The sequence below is a fragment of the Mytilus galloprovincialis genome, chromosome 1, assembly GCF_965363235.1.
Source record: "Mytilus galloprovincialis chromosome 1, xbMytGall1.hap1.1, whole genome shotgun sequence".
Classification (NCBI taxonomy): Eukaryota; Metazoa; Mollusca; class Bivalvia; order Mytilida; family Mytilidae; genus Mytilus; species Mytilus galloprovincialis.
This window is the reverse complement of record NC_134838.1, coordinates 126,763,009-126,785,961: the sequence shown is the minus strand read 5'-3', so window position 1 is coordinate 126,785,961 and position 22,953 is coordinate 126,763,009. Positions and strand designations below refer to the sequence as shown.

General features: G+C 32.5%; 1 protein-coding gene across 1 annotated transcript in view; it reads left to right on the top strand.

Annotated features, from left to right (window-relative positions):
- Nucleotides 1-2,353: 2,353 nt before the first annotated feature.
- Nucleotides 2,354-22,953, top strand: part of LOC143058074 (pyrethroid hydrolase Ces2e-like) — a 34,361-nt gene continuing 13,761 nt past the window's right edge. Inside the window, exons 1-5 of the mRNA XM_076231539.1 lie at nucleotides 2,354-2,761; nucleotides 13,960-14,124; nucleotides 18,074-18,221; nucleotides 19,144-19,329; nucleotides 21,461-21,663. Of these exons, the coding sequence (XP_076087654.1) occupies nucleotides 2,513-2,761; nucleotides 13,960-14,124; nucleotides 18,074-18,221; nucleotides 19,144-19,329; nucleotides 21,461-21,663 (951 nt within the window). The 5' untranslated portion in view covers nucleotides 2,354-2,512. The remainder of the gene's footprint in view (nucleotides 2,762-13,959; nucleotides 14,125-18,073; nucleotides 18,222-19,143; nucleotides 19,330-21,460; nucleotides 21,664-22,953) is intronic.

Genomic DNA, 22,953 nt, shown 5'->3' with positions numbered 1-22,953 from the left:
TCCTAATGGGCACTAAGGGTGTCTCTTTAATGGCAGACTTATTTCTGTATTGATACGAATCACAATTAATGGTTAAACTATATAAGTAAAGATCCGTCTCAGCTCGATTAAAAATATATAATAAATATACATTTACCGTTTCTTTAATGTCACCTTTGCTTTATATAACAGTAATTCTATAATTTTACTATGGTATTTAAACACATAATAGTCAAAATATATCTAATGCAGTAAATTATTGTCTATGTTTTAATTTATTAAAATTACGACTTACATGGCAATGTTAAATGGAATATATTATCATGACGATGGAGTAACGTCCAGTTCCACTGAGTGGCAAATTAAATGCATATTTAGGGACGAGAACATGCAAGTTAATGCGTTATTGATATGATCTCTGCACTGTACTAGACGATACGTTGAGTCGGGTTTTATCCGTTCCAAAGAAGATATGCCACCCTATGACACAATATTCTGACCCCAGGTCGTCCACTCTTATTCCTAAATATCGTGTGCTTAGTGAGGAAGCATTTTCAACTTTCAAGTCTTGGTTTGACCAGGTTAGGGACCATAAACACGATTCTCAACCCTCGAGGCGAGCACGCTATCTTTAGAACACCTAGAAGGTCAAGACATGACATGTTTATATTTCCAAAATGATATATGAACAGATATCAGAAGGCAAATATCTAAACTTGTTAATGTTAATTTGATAACTATTTTAAGTTAAATGTTTATTCAAAGGGGCATTAGCTGCCAAATTCATGTTCACCGATTTGACTCAAATTCTCATATTTTATTTATAACAATGTTAAATTGTTAAACATTTTCCCAAACTATCAAAAGTACAAAATAAACAATTTACAGGACATGGTCTCAATAAGATGTAGCTTTGTTTCGTGTGAAATTTAGCCAAGACGACATCTTATTAACTATCGAGTTGACCTTCTATGACCAAAACAGCGATGTAAACATAAACACAGATATAAATAGATTAAGCAACTCGCGCAATTGGATTTTTATAGGTCTGTTAAATTTTGTAATATAGATTAAAAATGTATGTTTATCGTCGTTTTTACCTTTATAAGTATGATTTTTTGTGGATCGAATCAGTCAATCAAATTATTTACCTTTGTTTCACTTTCAATGTTGACATTCTTTTCCTTTAAATAACCGTACACGGACAATGCATGCGTTATTCTATCTCTTTCACGGGATTAAATTGGAGTTCACATGAATATGGATTTAATGAGGTTGAATTATTCACTTGCATGTGAATAATTCATCATCAGTGTTTATTAGCTTAATTTGACAACATTGAACCATTTTAGCTGATAAAAGCAATTATTTCACTATTATTTCACTATTTCACTTTCATTTACGATTGAACAAAATAAAATCATACTTTAGATTTTTTATATATCTCGTAGCTAGTGCCCCTTAAACATCTATAGAGCTCCTAAACAATGGAGGATCCTTGTTTGACAAGTGAAAGAGCGCGGACTATAATTGGATTTTCTTACATGTATGGACAGCCCGACGGTTCTACGATGGGAGCAGGAACTGTTGATATATCCTAAACATATCAGTACATACCTGTTTTGCAGGGTTTACTTTCATTAGTTTTAAAGGTAGTGCTATAACGTTTGTTTTTCTATAATCAATATGTGTGTTTTTATGCATCTTCCCATTTTTGTTTACATCGATAGTCGTTATGTATTCGACTCTTTAGAACATCAATCAAGTTTCTTTGCTAGTTTTGGAGCTACGTATATTATAAATTATGACGGATAGATATATATAATTGATAAATGTATAACGATAACTTATAAAGTTATGGAATAATTAAAAACCATTCTTTTACAATTAAAATCTTGGTAAAGCCTTTTTAAATGGAATATCTGATAATCCATAACCTACAAGCTTATTTACGAAAATCTAGATAAAATGTACTATCTATCTAAGAACATTTTTCTCGTGTCAAGTTAAGGTAAAACATCTTTTCCAACATCATGTTATCTCACTGTTATTTTCATTTTAATATCCGATTTCTTATTACACTACAATAAAGCAAGGAAGGTGTAATTGAAAATTTACTATATCCTCCATCTTATCATCTGTCGATAAATGTCTAACTGTAATGTAAATTCGACAAACTGTTTGGCCATAACATGCTGACCTTTATAAGAATGTGATTTGTGTCCTGTCAAAGTGTTTTTGAACCCAGTTATTACCTGTTAAATACAGGTAATTCTTTAAGCTACCTGTTCCTTTCATCTTTAACCAGGTATCGTTTACATTTTACCACCCATAATTAAGGCTTTCGATTGATAGACGCTGAGGTATTCACGGGTCAATTTTTCATGAATAATTTTACAGTAATATATAACGTCTTATCCAAGTGTTCATTGATTGATTGAACGGGTACACGGAGAACTGCTATAAAAGATAAGCCTTCTGACTGCGCATCACAATTACAATGGTGTACCAGTGAGCAAGTCAGGTGGAAACCATGCGATCTCTCATAATACCTACTGACCGAGCTTTTCTTTCTACATTTTACAAAATGACAAATATACAGTTATATTGTGTAATTATTGTGTTATGTTATAAATATAGTTTAGCTGTTAATCATGTTATAAGACACACGGAGTATGGTAAAGTTAAAGGTGTTTTGGAACATGTTCAGCATGGGAAAGTAATAGAGAAATTTTTAGGCATTCCATACGCGCAACCACCTATTGGGAAATTAAGATTCGAGGTAAGCTTAATTAGTTTATTTCTGTAAATGACTTTCAAACTATTTATTCAACATTCATAACTCCCCATGTTATATAATCATGTAACACATAAAGAAACATGATTAAAAATCAAAGTAACTGATATATTTCATATTTGTCTATTGACAGATTTCTGATATAAATGCATTTGCGTATTAACTACATTAAGATTTGTATTCAACTTCAGGATTTCAATTATATGTTTGATATCTATGAATATAAAATAATATGAATGTTCAGATGCATGTCGACTTAGCTGCAAACATAACTTAAATTGGTTTTATTTATGTTCAATTTAAATAAAAATGTCTTTTATTATTTAATATATTACCATTACAATTCTGCATCAGGACATAAGGAACGATTTTAATAATTCAGATATAAACATTCATTTCAGTAAAGTACATGTTAAACCAAATAATTGAATTGTCATGTTTGTGTTATTTTGGATTTCTATGTACGTATTATAAATATTTATACATTTTGAAATTTTTTTTATCAAGTGCGTATTTTCGCACTCTGATTCTAATAAATTAATATCCAATCATACATGTTCTTAAACTGAAATAAAAAAAGTAATGAGATATTATAAGATAATGTCAAGTTTCTATACTTGCTAAAGTACGAGCCTCTCGCATTTTTAAAGAGTAAATGCATCTTATTCATTGGAAAGCCGTATATTAAATTTCACAAGAAAAAGATGGACAATTAACTAAATAATATCACAGTACATTGAAAGTTGGATCCTTAGTTTAGCAGTGATAAAATATTGTGAAATTATATGAAAAGTACTGTTCAAACCCACAGATTCTACTATAAAATTTTGATGTTGGTACTGCACTTTCAATAATAAATGGTTAAGATCCGCAACGTCACACTGCCTACTTATGATTTGTGGGTAAAACTTGTACTGAAAGCTATATGTCATGACCTTATCAAAAATAACAAAATGGCTTGTTTCATACCTAATAACTGTAGGATAACAGAAAAGGAAAATAGTTTGTTTTTATATTATTTGCATTTAAACGTACTGTCGTGCTATCAAATTGCTATAGGTTGATTATCCATTCTTAGAGAAAAACACAAACAAGGATAACAAAAACATAATAATCTATTTAAGGAATTATAAATAAACTAAACATACACCAAGATAAAGCAAAATATGTGCACCAGACGCGCGCTTCGTTTACAAAAGACTCGCCAGTGACGCTTGAATAAAAATAAGTTTCACCAAAAAAAAAAACACCCCAAAAAACAAAGTACGAAGTTGGAGAGCATTGAGGATCCAAATTACGGAAGATTTTGCCAAACGAGGCATGATAATCTATTCCTGGGGAAAAAATCATTAGTATTTAAAAAACCCTCTAAATTTTGAAGATAGTTAATATAAAATAGTGAGCACAGCAATGTTAATTTTTGTTTACACAAAAATGCACACTACTGGGCTGGTGATAAAATAGAGGGTTCAATGGCAAATAACGAACTCGTGAGGGGAGACAGACAATAATTTAGACAAGCAAATGATGTTTGGACATGCGATTTGATACACCGACAACCTTTTCATAAAAACCCTACCTTGGGTACAACCTTGGGTACAACGACTTCCGTTACACTGAAATGTCCTTTGTTTGGGAAAACAACTACCACTGGGCTACAAATTATTTTCTTGAGACATGAAAACAGTCTCTGAAAAGAAGGGATTGTTGCAGCCCAGAATTGAGCAAACACGTGTTTTGCAATAGAACGTCTAATGATTCTTAAAAAGAGTATAAAAGTGAGTGTTCCTTACATTGAAGAGAACGTATTAAAAACAAAGAAACCGGCCCCATTTGCATGGTGTGTGGTTGAGTATTTGCACATTCTACATAATGAAAACACAGTCCCTATAAGCAATGACTATAGAATGAAAATCGTAAGGGGTAATACAATACGGAGTAATGTATGTTCGTGATGCGAATAGCTTCAAATTGTTGCACTTCATACTCAAGTGAAGACGATAGAAAGTAAACCGAAGCGGGTACTGCAAGACGGAGTAATGTATGGTCGTGACACGAAAATCTTCAAATTGTTGCACTTCATACTCAAGTGAAGACGATAGAAAGTAAACCGAAGCGGGTACTGCAAGACGGAGTAATGTATGGTCGTGACACGAAAAGCTTCAAATTGTTGCACTTCATACTCAAGTGAAGACGATAGAAAGTAAACCGAAGCGGGTACTGCAAGACGGAGTAATGTATGGTCGTGACACGAAAAGCTTCAAATTGTTGGACTTCATACTCAAGTGAAGACGATAGAAAGTAAACCAAAGCGGGTACTGCAAGACGGAGTAATGTATGGTCGTGACGCGAAAAGCTTCAAATTGTTGCACTTCATACTCAAGTGAAGACGATAGAAAGTAAACCGAAGCGGGTACTGCAAGACGGAGTAATGTATGGTCGTGACACGAAAAGCTTCAAATTGTTGCACTTCATACTCAAGTGAAGACGATAGAAAGTAAACCGAAGCAAGTACTGCAAAACGGAGTAATGTATGGTCGTGATGTGAATAGCTTTATATTGCTACACTATACTCAAGTGGAGACTATAGAATGTAAGTCATAGGGGGTACTGAAAGACGGAGTAATGTATGATCGTGATGCGAATAGCTTCCTATTGTTACACGTCTTGCTCAAGTAGAGACTATAGAAATATAATCTGAACTAATTTTCAGTGAAAAATCTTCTCTGTCGAGATTAAAATAACATGGTCAACTTTTTGTAGAAGTAAGTTTCAAACTTCATCAATAGGTGTCGTTGACCTTAGACAGTTTTTGCTGTTATTTTTTTCATACCTTTTACATGTTTAATGCTCTTTAAAAGTTTTGTGTTTGTGCTGTTTAAAACTTTTGGTCTAGAGCACCACAGTAACCGCTAACAAATTTAAAGACATTTAGAGAACAAGATACGGTTTTTTCAGTGATGCACAATGAAAGTTTCCCTAAATAAGTGCTTAATTACAAACAATTAACAATGTAACTTACTAAACAGTCGTATGCAAATCATTTTTATACGATAGATTTCTCTCCTAGTAATATCAATGTAATAGGGAAAAGAAAGAATAAGAAAATGTGAAGGCTACTTTTGAATCATAAACCTCTTAAAAATCAGATACATAGAATTTCGAAGGAATAATGGCATGAATAGAATAGAATAGAATAGAATATTTTTATTTCCCAAATTACAGGGCCCATAAAGGGCATAAAATCAGATACAATTGATTTGCATAATTGGTAACAACAATAATAATAGAGGCATATACAAATAAATTTGGAATATAAGCATTGGTCAGAATCAAGCTTAAAACCACATATATATTGTGAATAAAAGAATAATAAAATTACATTATATATGTATTTATTCTCAAATTATTTACTTGACTTAGTGTCAGTGTTCATACCTGATCTCCTTAATTCAAAACAGTCACAAATATAACAGCCCAGTTTTTCCATAAGAGTAACATTTTCTTGGGTCAAGAGCCATACAAATTTAGAAAATTTATTTAAATTTATAAAATTATAACAATTGTTAGAAATGTCTTGAAAAAAATCGCCCTTTGAATATCATAAAGAGGATATTCTAATAAAAAATGAAGCTCATCTTTAACTTTACCAAGTGAGCAATTAGAACAAAGACGCTCAGATCTTTCTATATGTTTTTTTGAATATCTGTCTGTCTCAATTTCTATAGGGTGAGCGCTTCTTCTTAATTTACAAATTGACTGTCTTTTTTTTTGAGGTCCTGTAATTCTAAATATTTTTCTTTTTTAAAACAATTTTTTATAGGAAAATAAGTACCAAGCTTCCCTTTTTCGGAGTTAATTGTTTGACTTCAGTTTATTGCAAAATGTTAAATAACTTTTACATAGTTTATTTTTAACATACTGACATAAAGAACCAATTGATTGGTCAAAATTTGGTAATTCAATCTCTCTCTGAATATAATCTATACTATAATACCATGTATTTACATTAGAACTATGTAACTGTTTTATAATACAACATATAAATGCATGTATTTAATGCATATTCAAGAAATGAATAATTCATACATTAGGTGTATGTTCTGTTGTGTAAGACGGTCGTCCAGATAGATTGAAAATGAAAGTATGGTGCAAAGGGCAAAATTTCGCCTCGCTATAGACAACCTATAGACCCTAAAATGGTTATGTATTTAAATGTTGGGAGAGCGTTGCACTCGACCTACACGAGGCATAAGATGAAACGTCAACAATCCGACTAAACAATGCTGCAGATTTATACATTGATCACAACCCACATTAGCAAGGGTGTTACTGTCTAATAGGAGAATTCCAAAAATAACCATATGTAAATACCCCAGTCAAACATTGGCGTTACCTTATAAGACAACAACGTAGTCCTTTTTAGATTTGGTGGAGGCGGCTTTAATTCGTGGTGTGGATCTCGCACTATTTAACCACTTACAAAGTTTGAGTCTTTACGTTAGATATAAACAAAAACAACCAAAGACGATGCTATGGAATGCCTCTTTGATCCTGTTTGACCTACAGTGACCTGTCTTGTCATACAAAATAAATTATAATTTTATTTATACACGTCTTTTATTTCGAGTGTTATGCAATAAACCTCCCCGGTGACATGCTATATCTTTATAATGTTCTTAATAGAATCAATTTTAAACACCAATATCAGAATTTCTTTATCAACAAAAAGTAAAGTAGAAGCGTGAATTTCCAAATGTAAACACAGCGGGAAAATGATGATAAATTATCAAATATCATTGGTATTCAATCTTAAAACGCTTCATTACTTATCGTAACTGTATTTTTTCGTTTCCGAGTACAGAAAACGTGTAGGTTTTGAACCTGTCATTTTGGTGAGGTTTATTTGGATAAATGTTCTAAAATGTGTCACCTAGAATTAAAATGTTACATTGATTTATTTCTCGAGTTAACATTATATGAAATAGAAAGCCCTCCTATAGATCAGATCTTGTCAAAAATGTCCCACACTACACAAGTATCAATAGAGAATGACTTGTGTTTTTGAAAAAAAAAGAAATAGCTATCATTGTTATGATAGACATAAATCAAAGACTTTTTCCTTTTTTTCTGTCAATTTTGAAAACGGGAGCTAATCGTTGAGATTTAGAATAGTTTCACGCGATTCAAACGCAAATAATAATATTAAATGTTTAACAAAATCTAATTCCTCAAGATCACATGAAAAACTTCTATACAGATCAATGTCCTTTACACTTTCATTAAAAAATGATAACTAATAATCCATGTCGTTTATGGCAATGATAGAATCATAGGTTTATTTAAAAAATGAAATTAGAAATAAAGAACGAGAATTCACCATAAGAAAAAAGTACATTTGACACACAACACAAAAATTCAAATAAAAAGCCGGATTGTTTTCATTTACACTAAATTAAAGAAAATTCTTAATGTATTTTGAAGAAAAACATTGACACGGATGTTAGCCATTTTGTCCCAAAATATTTGACAAAACGTTAATATTTCCTCTTCGTTGTTCGTGTAGTATTATATTTTATCCGTTTTTTTAGACTTATAATATTTCCTGTTTGTGTAGATTTGTCAATTCTAGATGATCTGTTACCTATTAAATTACATGTACCTGTTTGGTTGTTTTCTATATATTATTATAAATATTTAAAAATTGTGGTTTTTATCCAACGCAATAATAAGTTTGAACATCGTTTTCAATTTAGACTTGCCTGTTCTTATGCATTTTTCTAAAATAAGCACTCGCACAGCAGTTTGTGTTTGTACTAGCCGACAAAAGCAGCCGACAATGTGCACATGATTGATTGTGGTGTGCTAAATACTACACGGTAGTTCTTATGATTGATATTTTGAATCCTTCTACATAAAAGTCCGTGCGCGCCACAGGGAGTCATACAGTAACAATTATATAATTACCGCATTACAGTTTAATGCGGGGTTCACACATTGCCGATGATTGCTCCCGTTTGAGATCAGACAGCGATACGACACGAAAAGTGAAAAAGTCGGATTACTATCCTCAATTATCTGGAATGCCCTATCATTGTCTGAACACAGTCGTTTAAGTTCGTAACAGATTCCGGTCAGGAAGGGTCCGAATAGTTCGGCGAAGCACCCCGACAGTTAGGTGCGTCCCGTAACATTCGGGGAAAGTCAGCCGATTTAGTCTAGTCGGATTACAATCGTGCCTATGTCGTGACAGATTCTGCTGTATCGGATCAAAATCCTAACAATGTTCTGTGTATTCTTGCCGGTGTCCTGTGGAACGAGAATGATCTGGAGAATTTTTTCATTGCGGTTTTTCTGCCGATGGAGTCCAGATTGCACCCAGATCTTGTCGATTGCGAGCCGTTTTTGCCGAAACCATTCCTGAATAGTCCCGTTATTAATACGAAATTCGTCAATGATACCCATGTCAGAGTCCCGACAATTACAAAATACAATACGACTGAGACCAGTCAAAGCCGTTTGAAATGCGATAGAGCGGACCGTGATAGGATTACGTTCCTACAGTACCGGATCATCCCGATTATGCCGACAGTTTTCAAACGGATAACTTCCGTCAGCGTCGGTTCACTGTCTGGTCACTGTCTGATCTCTGTCGGATTACATTCGGTAGAATCGGGACGCAGTCGTGACAGATTCGGTCGAAATTTACCGGGCGAAAGATACAAATTGAATTAGCAGAGGATTGAGAACGGAATTGTCGGAATAAATTCGCTTGGAAACGGTTGAATATCGACGCTTCCTGAACAATATCTGATTGTTGTCGTGATTAAATTATTTGTTTCACAAATTTTAATTAAAGTTAGAATATTCATCCTCGATTCACAGGATCTTGATCAGACATTTGACAAATTTTGATCGGGAATGGTCCTGTCAAGGACGGCAGTAAAAATCGTGAATGTGGGACCCCAGCTTTAAAAGACCTCTTCTATGTACGTTTTTGTCGTTTTTCCGCTATCTCTTTGGCGTTCATATTGAAATTTGCCGTTATTAAGTTTTAAAATCAGTACTTGAATGTCGATCTTATTCTGGAGAGTAGATTGTGTTCCTGTGCAGTAACTGTACTTGAATGTCGATCTCATTCTTGAGAGTAGATTTTGTTCCTGAACAGTACTTGAATGTTGATCTTAATCTTGAGAGTAGATTTTGTTCCTGAACAGTACTTGAATGTCGATCTTATTCTGGAGAGTAGATTTTGTTCCTGAACAGTATTTGAATGTCAATCTTATTCTGGAGAGTAGATTTTGCTCCTGTACAATACTTGAATGTTGATTTTATTCTGGAGAGTAGATTATGTTCCTGTAAAATACGTACATGTCAATCTTATTCTGACGAGTAGATTTTGCTCCTGTATACAGTACTTGAATGTTGCTCTTATTCTGGGGAGTAAATTTTGATCCTGTATACAGTACTTGCATGTTGATCTTATTCTTGAGAGTAGATTTTGCTCCTGTATACAGTACTTGAATGTTGCTCTTATTCTGGGGAGTAAATTTTGATCCTGTATACAGTACTTGCATGTTGATCTTATTCTTGAGAGTAGATTTTGTTCCTGAACAGTACTTGAATGTTGATCTTATTCTGGAGAGTAGATTTTGTTCCTGTATACAGTACTTGCATGTTGATCTTATTCTTGAGAGTAGATTTTGTTCCTGAACAGTACTTGAATGTTGATCTTATTCTTGAGAGTAGATAATGTTCCTGTATACAGTACTTGCATATTGATCTTATTCTTGAGAGTAGATTTTGTTCCTGTATACAGTACTTGCATGTTGATCTTATTCTTGAGAGTAGATTTTGTTCCTGAACATCTTATTTTGGAGAGTAGATTTTGTTCTTGTACAATACTTGAATGTCGATCTTATTATGGAGAGTAGATTTTGTTCCTGTATACGGTACTTGAATGTTGATTTTATTCTGGAGAGTAGATTATTAATCTAATTAAAAACCGATCTCTCATCGCTCCCGTTTTCTGATATGTCGCGTGGGAGATCTAACGAAACCCGCTTTGGGGTCACATGTGAGTGACCTCGTAGGTGTGTCTTTTTCGGCCAATGAAATTGAGTCTTCCACGATCTTGAAAGTTTATCGTAATGTAAAGGGATGTCACTCATTTTATTTACGACAAAATTGTCAGTCAAAATAATTCATAAACTTTTTTGATTGGCTTATAAATAGGTCGTTCATTCATTTGCGTATCGTTATAAATTCATAACTTCTAGTTCACTCACATGTGACCTCAAAGCGACTTTCGTTAGATCTCCCACGCGACATATCAGAAAACGGGAGCTATGAGAGATCGGTTTTTAATTAGATTGGTAGATTATGTTCCTGTAAAATACGTACATGTCAATCTTATTCTGGAGAGTAGATTTTGTTCCTGTATACAGTACTTGAATGTTACTCTTATTCTTGGGAGTAGATTTTGTTCCTGAACGGTACTTGAATGTTGCTTTTATTCTTGAGAGTAGATTTTGTTCGTGTATACAGTACTTGCATGTTGATCTTATTCTGGAGAGTAGATTTTGTTCTTGTAAAATACGTACATGTTGATCTTATTCTGGAGAGTAGAATTTGTTCCTGTACAATACTTGAATGTCGATCTTATTATGGAGAGTAGATTTTGTTCCTGTATACAGTACTTGCATGTTGATCTTATTCTTGAGAGTAGATTGTGTTCCTGTATACAGTACTTGTATGTTGATCTTATTCTGGAGAGTAGATTTTTTTCCTGTATACAGTACTTGCATGTTGATCTTATTCTGGAGAGTAGATTTTGTTCCTGAACAGTAATTGAATGTTGATCTTATTATGGAGAGTAGATTTTGTTCCGGAACAGTACTTGAATGTCGATCTTATTCTGGAGAGTAGATTTTGTTCCTGTACAATACTTGAAGGTCGATCTTATTATGGGAAGTAAAATTTGTTCCTGTATACAGTACTTGAATGTCGATCTTATTCTTGAGAGTAGATTTTGTTCCTGTCCAGTATTTGAATGTCGCTCCTATTCTGGAGAGTAGATTGTGTTCCTGTACAGTATTTGAATGTCGATTTTGTGTTAGAAATAAGATTTTGTTCCTGTATAAATATACTTGAATTTTGATCTTATTCTTGATATTTGTTTGTGTTCCTATACTGTTGATCTTGTTCTTGAGTGTAGATTTTGAATTCTTCTGTTGAAACTGTTATTATAATTACAGAATGATAATTATCGACATTATATTATTAATTATTTTATCACTCTCAGTGCAATTAGCTGAACTGATGACCTGAATACTATAACGTCTTTCAACGCAATGTAAATTAGGCAGAACCGAACTAATGCTGTAGACGAACTGTTACCCCGAGCTTCTAGGTCACGGAAACACGGTATTAAATCTGTACGTCAAATAATTAGTGACGGATACTTTGGAGACAAGTTCCTTAACTATTATCACATATATCGTAAATTTTAATGACATATTATTGGATTCTAGAGATGAGGATAACGTAAATATATCAGCTGCATAAACAATGTCGACGGTGTGAAGGGTCCTTCCTCCATTAAGTATGGTCCTCATATTACACTGCTGAAAGCAATCTAAGAATTTAAATGAAATTCACCATTCTTGTGGTTTGGCAGCATTGTATAAAGAATAGCCTCTTGAAATGAGCAAATCATTAACTATTAAAACCAAGGAGACACAGACTGCTAACTTCTCGGGTTCATATATCTTAACCCAAATAGTAACCTACAAATTAGAGAAATAGTGCAAAACAATATCATAGTGAAACACTTTCCTCTTTTTTAATAAAAGACGTCAAAACAAATCATTAAAACAAGTAAACAAAGACTCTCAGACGTATCATCGTCTTATCAGATATAATAATCAGTGGAAAGTCAAAAGATAATAATATATTTCATGCAGATTTGCACTTTACAATACGCTTTTTGAAATTTAAAGAAAATTAAAATGAATTTTAAGTTCTTAAATTTAAATTAAAACAGCCAAACTAAAATTCATTGAGTGCACTGAAGTATACATTTCAATTATCAAAATAAAATTTCAGTAGACTTCCGTAAGAAACTGTGTCAGGTCTTTTTTAATTCGTTCGATTTAAAGGTTCACGGCAAAGGAAAGTAGACTGGGTGTTTGTATTCATCGGATGATATCTTAATAAAAACAAACAAACAATTCAAAACATTTTATCGTAGTATACTGTAGCTGATGACTGTCCGAGTAGTCTACAAGTTTATATCGTATCATAGATTAAGACAACAACGGGTAACAAAACTGTTCAGTAAAACATAACAAGACTATATGATTCAGGCGTAGAAAAATATAAAATAATTTTACATCCAGGTAAAAAATTATTTTTTTTTTTATAATTTTCATAATTTTGTATTCAATGCATGAGAAAAGACCTAAAAGCACTAGTGGCCTTATTTTTTTTTTTTAAATAGCAAAAAAATAAAGAGTAAACGGTCATAATACATATTCTAATTCATTTCTGAATATTATAATGAAAGTACTTCAGTTTAAAACTGTGTATGTAGAAAAAAAATGCAGATTTATAAAGTGGTAAAAAAAAAATAAAAAGCTATCATTATCGCTATTGGCCAGGACATATTAGCTTAATACTTTGTGTAGTCAGAAATAACAAGTCAACCATGGTCCAATCAAAATATCAAAGACAGTCCAAGTTACATATATATACACTGTTTAGTCATATATAATAAAACAGCAGCCACGGTAACATACACGGTCCTGTCAGAATTAACAAGACGGTCATGGGTAACATTTACTGTCTAGCAAGATATAATAAGACAGCCATCGGTTTAAAAAGCTGTTTAGTCAATAGTCAGAAATAGCAAGACAATCACGGGTCAAATAAGCTGTCTAATCTAATAGGAGAAATGCAAAGACAAACACAGTAAAACACACTGTATAAAAAGAAATAATAAGACAGTCACGGATTAAATAAGCTGTCTAATAGGAGAAATGCAAAGACAAACACAGTAAAACACACCGTTCAGTAAGAAATAACAAGACAGCCATGGGTTAAATACACTCTCTAGTCAGAAATAAAAAGAGTCAATCACGGGTAAAATAACTTTAAAATGTGTCTTTTCTGTTTAATTGTAGGCCCCAATCCCTCCACATGGCTGGGGCAGTGAAATACTCCGTACAGAAAACTTTGGTCCAGCCTGTCCCCAGGGCGCAGGAGGTATGGAATATATCAAACTGCATCATCCTGGCTTTGATTTATCAAGTGAAGATTGTCTCTACCTCAATGTATATGTGCCTAAGGTATGTTAATCTATCAGTAGTATAAGGTATGTTAATCTATCGGAAGTATAATTTTTCTGTTTTTCTCGGAAACGACAATAACTATGGCCGAACAGTGAAATCAGAATAACTTCTTATTTTAATCACTTGATGAAGACGTCAACTTTATATTACATTGATTTTTGCTGTGGCGTTTTTTTTTTTATATATTTTACTTCTATATATTTCACTTCTGTGATGATGAACTTTTTTGTTTGTTATTGGCAATGAACTACCTTTTAAGTAACTGCGAGTACTCTGTACTTTATGTCTTTATGATTTTTGTTAGTTGTTTTCGTACCTTTTAAATTATTTTTAAGGGAAAATAGCCCACACGAATGCACATATTTTGCCAGTGCTATCAAATATTTATTCTACCTGCTGATAGAGAGTACATGTTAATCCGTTATAGCACTATTGAAGGGGTGGACTAACTAGTCTAAGAAAAACTATAATGTCAACAACAAAAGTTCTTGTTGATCCTTTAAATGATAAAGTTCGAAGTGATGAAAGAGAAATTTTTAATATTAACACGTGCATTGTCACTCGGACTAACGACAAGAGCAATAAAACGAATCCCCTCTAATATGACCATGAAAACATAATTACATTATTGATTAGAATTTGGTTTCTAGTTTTAATTACCACAGAATCTGGTACTTAACACAAAAATCTTTAGTTTAATGTCAGAGAAATTGAATGCCTTTATTACGATCTATAGTTTACCATATCGTTCAATTATCAATCGACTTACTTTTTTCTTTTTTGTTTTATTTCTATTTAATTTATTTTAAAATGGCTGTAATGAATGTTTACATTTAATTTCTTACTTTTATTGCGATTGGAAAAAAACAATGTTAAGACCCGGATGAAAGTTCGATAAAGTCGCACAACTTCTGTGTACATCTCATTTTTTCTGCAACTTACTATACTTTTTGCGATTGGTACAACAATTATAAAATTGTTTTATCTTCAAACGAAAACTGGTTGGATTAAAGAGATTGGTGAAAACATGTTGACCAGTTTGAATTCAACAGCTTTAAGTGTTTTAGACGCTTATAAAAATTTGTTGAGTTGTAAGAAAGTATTAAGTATTATGTAGTACGCAGGTTTTGCCTATAAAAACTACCCCCTTTTTTATTTATATTATCAGACTTTTTGACATTGATGGATGGAAACAATCAATTTTTTTCTTCAATATTTACATCTGTAAGTCTCATTGTAGTTTTTACTATCACAGATATCAGAATTCCAATTACAACATCTATAGTTATGAACAGAGAGGGTTTGTTTGTTTACTTTTAGCTGTTATGTATATTGTTTATTTCTATGATAATCTTGGCTGAATGCTATGTTTCCTTCCTACCATTTAATCAATGGTAACAAATCACAGCATTACAAAAACATGGATAAAACGTTTATGTTTGTAATTGTTTTATCAAACTTTTTACAGAATATAAAATAAATATTTATCTTATTTTTTTCAAACTTCTGCTATTATAAACTTGATCCCAGTATTGCATCTTTAATTGTTTTATTGTCATTTGCTCTTTTTCTTTTCTTTTGAGTGTAAAACATGAATTTTGGAATTGAGCGCTTCATGCAATTCTTTCATTTCCCAAACAACGCAACTCTCACTTGGTAAACAGATACCTTTGGCATAGACCTCGATTTTTGTGAGTGAAAATTTCCTCGTTGCATTACTACTAAATTTAAACTTATGTTTTCTTGTTGTATGCGTTTTTACTTTTATAAGAAATTGCAAAAACTCTAAAGTTTAAACTATTTAAAGTCTTGATGTTCCGAAGTGGAAAAGGGCGATGATTATGAAGAGGACTCTATTTCTTACGGATTTAAATTGTTCAAATCTAGAAAAAGTTACTTTAAAATACTGCCAGTACCGAGTCAAGAATATGGCAGTTGTTTTTCACATGCTCCGTTAGTTGAATATGTTCAATGTTGTCAGTTGGTATGGAACGGACGGACGAACGACGGAGGCACAGACCAGAAAACATAATGCCCCTCTACTATCGAAGTGGGGTATACAAACTACCTGATTAAGGAAAACAACGGTTAACGAAGAGTCAGTAGAATTAACAGTAACAAGAGATCCCTGACTTGGGACAGGTACATACAAAATTTGGCGGGATTAAACATGTTGCGCCCCAACAACCTGGAACAGTAGTGTAGCAGCAAAAATAAGGACAAACTGTAAAACTCAGTTGAAAAAGGCTTTATATCTTTTTTTTATATTAACTCATGGTATCGACACAAAGCACAAAATCAACTGACAAAAATCAAAGTACAGATCTATTATAGCGTTCCCTTTGTCGCTGTTGAAAGCAGAATACTGCTTTAAACTCTTTTTTTCGTCAATTTGAGGCGATCATACGACTTGGCCTAACATTCATGCTTGTCACCTTTCTTCCTGTCAACATCAAAATTAGTGCTAAGCAATTGAAGTCTTACTCTCTTTTGATTACTAGGTCAGGGAAGTCGTTTACTATTTACCCCATGCCGGCAATGCAATAAAAGATAATACTGACAATTTAATACGGGATCTGCGGTTGATTAGAACTAGTTCTTATAAAAGTGAAATCAGTAGACTAGACATACTCATTTCATAGTAAAACACAGACAATTAGAAGAAATCGTAAACCACAAATTAATTCAATAAGAAAATCAACGTTAACCAGAAGCAATTGTTCCTGCATTTTGTTTTTATTGCATCAAGGATCTAATTGTGCGAATTAACGTTGGAGACGAGATCGGTGCACGATCAACTGTTTTTATGATGATTTGATGACGAAAGAATTAACGTCTTGGGAGTCAATCAGCATAACTGTTTGTTTGCACATGCAGAGAAACATTGAACATTGTCAAAACAATGAAATGCAATCAAAGGCCTAGTCAGTATTGTTTTGATGATTAATTCGACACGTGCTAACGTTAAAGATCACAGGAGAACGAATGATATGATCTTTTGACGATTGTTTAACTGTTTCACTGATAAGGCACCGTCTTGAACATTAAAAAAACTTTATATAAGTATAGATTCAATGATCTGTTCATATTCATGTCTTATCATAATGCAAGAAATGTATATATAAGATGAACTTTCTATTGGAATTAACGGTCATAGACGATATGACAGGCGTTTCACGAGTTACTAAAAACAAGATGTAAATGTTAAGCCTTTTACTTTCCCAAATTAATACTCGATATATTCTTCAACATTTTATGTCGAGTGCATCGTACCGGGTTTCCTGATATTATCGGGCTATAGAAATCTTATTCTTGTTTGGAATAATCTTTTGCCAATTGGGCAACTAAATTTACCGCGTATGTCGAAGATCTTGAATTTGTTTGTCCTATAACAATGTGAGATGCAAGAATCCCATCACTATTAAACCAACTTTGAACTGAAAAAGTCATATTTATTTGAACAGCTCTTAGAAGACTGACCAATAAACAAGTTCATCTTACGTCGGAGTTCAGGCTGATCCACTGCGGTAAATTCAGTATTGTTCGGACAATTCTCTTGCAGTCAATAAAGATCTGTTCAGCCTAAATTCATTTACTAGTGCATGGACAGACCATCACATGAAAGTGCATCAAACATATATATGAAAGGAAAATTAAAGAAATTGTTTTTTCTCTCTTGTTAAAAGTTATGATTAAACTCCGGTACGGAATTTTCTCGCTGCGTTGAAGACCCATTTGACATATTTCCCATTTCCCTTCTCAACTTTAATTGTATTTCATATAAGTAAATTAATAATTATGATATCTTGGACATTTATTGTTTCCTTCGTTACCAGTCAAACCATTATAAATATTTTATGAATTCCGGTGTCAACATCGATGGCCTGACTTCTTAACATGTAAACCACTATGTTACAGTTTATAAACATACAGTTTTACTTTGCAGATTGTTAATCATAATTCCCGAATGCCTGTATTGGTATTTATACATGGCGGATCTTACTTTAATGGTATGGGTGGTATGTTTGAGGGGTCGTTTTTAGCTATTGAGGGTATCATTGTTGTTACTGTTAATTACAGACTAGGAGCTTTAGGTAAGTACATAGGGGTCGAATTGTACTTACTATATACAAATACAAGGATATATTAAGGAGTACTTCAATGTGACAGCAACCCCACGAACGCAAATAAAACTAAAAAAAACCTAAAGATGAACATTCAGTCTTAAAATAAGTCAGAAATCTCATTGAAATGACAAAACACTCATGCTTATTATACCTAGCGCAAACAAACAACAAATACTGAATTATATAGAATTAAGCCACACACCTCAAATATGAGGATAAGTTCTACTGTTGAAACCTTAACCATTTTATTTAATACCTGAACGGGAAAAATTAATACACTTATAGTTATCATAATGGGAACATTTCAGCGATTTAATAAAAAAAAAGAAGAAACAGTTCCAAAACTATATTTACTATACATATATAGCGATGTCCCGTTGCGGACACGAATACAAATTACACAATGTTGTATTCTCTTTATTTTCTCATTAAAACCGTATCTATCGTACAAGTCCCAATCAAAATAAGTTTTTTTTAATCACAAATAAAGCCGCACTTGTTTACAAAAGAACACACCTTTCTAAGCAAAAGTTAAAAATAAAACAGAAAATTGAGAATTTAGTATTCCCCGAAAGTTGTCAATTCTTTCCAAATTAACAAATTATAAATTTTCTGACTATATTTATGGCATCAATGTAAAGCTTGGTTGGTCGTGTTCATTCATATCATGATATACACTCATTGTAAGAAAATAACATTCATTAAATCGGTATTTAATTTTCTTTAAAACTGAACCTGCAATTAATACCAGTAAAGTTGCACAAGAAATCAATAAGAAACAAAAGTTTGATATTGGGCGTATTAGAAAAACTAGAACATACTTTATAAAATAACTTTAATGGAAGCATAAATATTATATGATATAAAATTCCTGACGAACTTCTTTCAGGATTTCTATCAACGGGAGACTCGAACATTCCTGGTAATTATGGCATGTTAGATCAAGTGGCAGCTTTAAAGTGGGTCAAACAGAATATTGGTCATTTTGATGGTGACCCTGATAGAATAACTATTGACGGCCATAGCGCTGGAGGATGCAGTGTTGGACTTTTAATGATATCCCCTTTAACGAAAGGTATAGAAAGAACTTCGCAATAAACTATTGCATACTTTCACAGTAGTGATTTACCCTTATCTCGGTGTTTGGCAATGCATGTATCAGTTGACAAGCCTTACCAAGAAATCTTATAATTTCAAAAGATCTCTGAAAAGTCATTCTTGTTTGTATGTCATACTCATTATGTGTTGAGGAAAAGATCTAATGGTACCCAATAGACAAGTTTTACAATACCAATCATCGTTAAGATTAAATTCATGTCTATGTTTGCGACCGATTTAGTGTCTCGAACTGGTTTGTTCCTATAATTCTGAGTTTAATATGGCATAAAACTACTACAGTAAACGTTTTCTAGATTATGTGACATCTTATGTAGAGTTTATTTGCCATCTTGATACATCGGATCTGAAATATATTTTCTTGTGCATATCGTTTGTTCTATCTTCGTAGATTTTAAATTGAGAATGACAATTTATAAATTTGGTGCTTCCTATGCGCTTCTTTCAGATTAACACATGATTCAATAATGTGTTACCATTTAATTTTATAGACATGTAGTTTTGTTTTAAATAAATTTATTTTCTGGATTTTATTTTGTCTATTTACAATCTTTATAATTTCATTAATCGACACAATAGTTTAATTAGTTCACAATTAGTTTTTCGAATTCCATCTTTATCCATGAAATTTATAGTGGTGCCAATCATTGAAGGTCTATAGTCCTTGATTAATGATAAAATCTCCTTTTATATATGCAATGAAGATAAGACCTAAACGTGGATCTATTGACAATGTCCTTATTTGCATACCTCTATAAGGAAATGCTTATCGTTAATTAGAACCGAAGTGTTTGCCCGTAACATAAGAACGTCTATAGCTTAATAGGTGTCACATCAAAAGTCGAATAATCTGTCGTTCAAAATAAATAACAAAACAGGAAGTAGTTACATATTCTTCTTTAAAAATCTATCATACTCTATTGCTACCACTATGACAAAGAGAGTTCGATCTTATTACGTTATGATCTACTAGAAACCATCTCTTTATTAGACTATATTAAACTTCTGTCTCAGGATATTACATCGAGTATTCGGAGATTTATTGCACATTAAATTGGGTACTACGAAATACCATAAACTATCATACACAAAAAAGATTTATAACCTAAAGACAATTACTAAGCGTCTTTTTTATCGACAAAATTTCACTGTTCGGATGAGTTCGCGACACTTTGGTGAAATAAAATCCAGCGTGGAGTCTACTTGTTTATCGCATTTTTAAAGGTCTTTATCAATTTCAATCATAGTAAATCAGTTTTATTATTGACAGGCCATATTGTATCAGAGATTTGTAATCAATTCTATATATTAATATATTTAAAAAGTTGTAATTTCTTCTGTACAATAGTCGATATACTTTAAACAAAAATGCATCCTGGGCTGCTGTATAGCCTGGGGTCCTGGCTAATCTTGTCAGTATAGCCAGGCGTGTATCAATGTACTGCCTGTCAATGATTGGTTAATACTAATTTTGTCCTCAATGTTTGTTTTACATCTGTATCCAATCAATTCTTGTTTAACATCAATTAGTAAAAATTAGACTGTAATTATTTTTCTTTATGAATTGATGTATAGTGTTATCATATCTAATTAGTAGTATGATGATAATTAGTAAGCAGAAAAGGGTTAATTCTTATCAGCAATCGCCTGGTGAGAAAGTTAAAAGTTTAAGATTTCACATGTCCAAGGTGTCAATTGGATTCCAATTGTGCTGGTTTACATCAAACATCAAAATTTATGCAAATATTTATTCAGCCTCACTTTAGATTCAGAGTCAACTGGCACTGAATCGATCACATGGTATTTGTTCCCCACCTGGCCCTTACGACGAGCAGCTAGATTGGGCCGGATCCCAGGCTAGGCTGCTGTATAGTTTAGTTCAGATAAGACTGCATGCTGTAGAAACATTTTTCCATGCTTTCAAGCTGAGTTTATATGACGAAAGCTAAAATACAGGCATAAAATATTTACATAATATAATTACAGTTTATAACGTAATGTCAAAGAGACGAATGTGTAGGAAAGATATTTTTAACACGAAATCGACTTTATGATTTATTATTATTTGAATATTATTTTCCTCTTCCAAGGTTTATTTCGAAATGTAATAATTCAGAGTGGATCACCATTGGCTCATTGGGCAGTAAGACAAAGACCTTCATTACCAGATGTCTATTATAATATCTTCACCAGCGCTTTCGACTGTCTCTCTAACAATACATTCACTGTCAAACAATGTCTACAATCTGTGACAGCAGATGAGATCTTCCGAAAGACATCAGGAGGACATGCCGTAAGTGATTCTTGTATATATGCGTTCCCTTGGACATAGTTTTTATCATGCAGACGAATAAAAATAAGTATTCTGGCAATACCAAATAAAGCAATATTTCCTCTGGCAGCCATCACCCGAATTCTTATAATATAGGGTTATTGCATGAATATTGGGGATTATTCCATATTGGTATTATTTTAGTAGGTTTCTCTATATGAATTGGATTTTGAATAAAAAAGCATATTCACCTGAGAAAGTGTTATTCACCGCGCTAAACGTCACGCGCTTTTACATGCAACGTTATGGTAAAATGTTTCATGTAAAAAAAAAATTGGTATATGTTTGTCATTAGATATATTTTCTTCTCTCGGGCTATGGAATAAAACAAATACTGTCTTTTGTTTCGGGAAATATGGGGTTTTATTGACTTTTGAAAAACTGATATTCACTTCGGCCGTCGGCCTCAGTGAATATCATTTTTTTAAAAGTCAATAAAACCGCATATTTACCTCATCAAAAGACAGTAATTGTATAATATTGTCCCGAGTAGAATTTTATATTGCACGAGCTTGCGAGTGCAATATATGTTCTACGAGGGACAATATTCCCTAATATTCATGCAATAACCCTTTTATTGTATAGCAATATAATATTTGAAAGTAAAAATTGGTTTAAACTAATATTTAAACGTTGATGACGTCATGAATTTTGAAGATTTATTGCACTAGTGCAATATTATACAATTACTGTCTTTTGATGAGGTAAATATGCGGTTTTATTGACTTTACCATAACGTTGCATGTAAAAGCGCGTGACGTTTAGCGCGGTGAATAACACTTTCTCGGGTGAATATTATTAGTTATCTTGGTGTAATCAGGGGTGTACAGAATTTTACACCGTTGTTTAAAATTCATACACCCTGAGGCGTAGCCGAATGGGTGTATGAATTTTCAACAACGGTGTAAAATTCCGTACACCCCTGATTACACCAAGATAACGAATTTATTTCTTATGAACATTTCCTTTACTCATTTTGAAACCAGGATGTAAAATTGAAAAAATGGTAATGAAAAATTTACAGTGTAACATTTTTTCAATGTCCATGTTGCTGCACATTGTAAAATACTTTTTACTTAATTTTTTGAAAAAATCAGAAAAATTTTGTGTTCTTTGAGTTTTCCGGAAAAAAAAAACTTTTTAAAATATTTTTTAAATCTTTTTTTTTTTTTTTTTTTTTGTTGAAATTTTAACATTTTATTTTGATTATTTTTTTGATTTTTATTGATTTTTTTTTTTTATCTTGGCCAA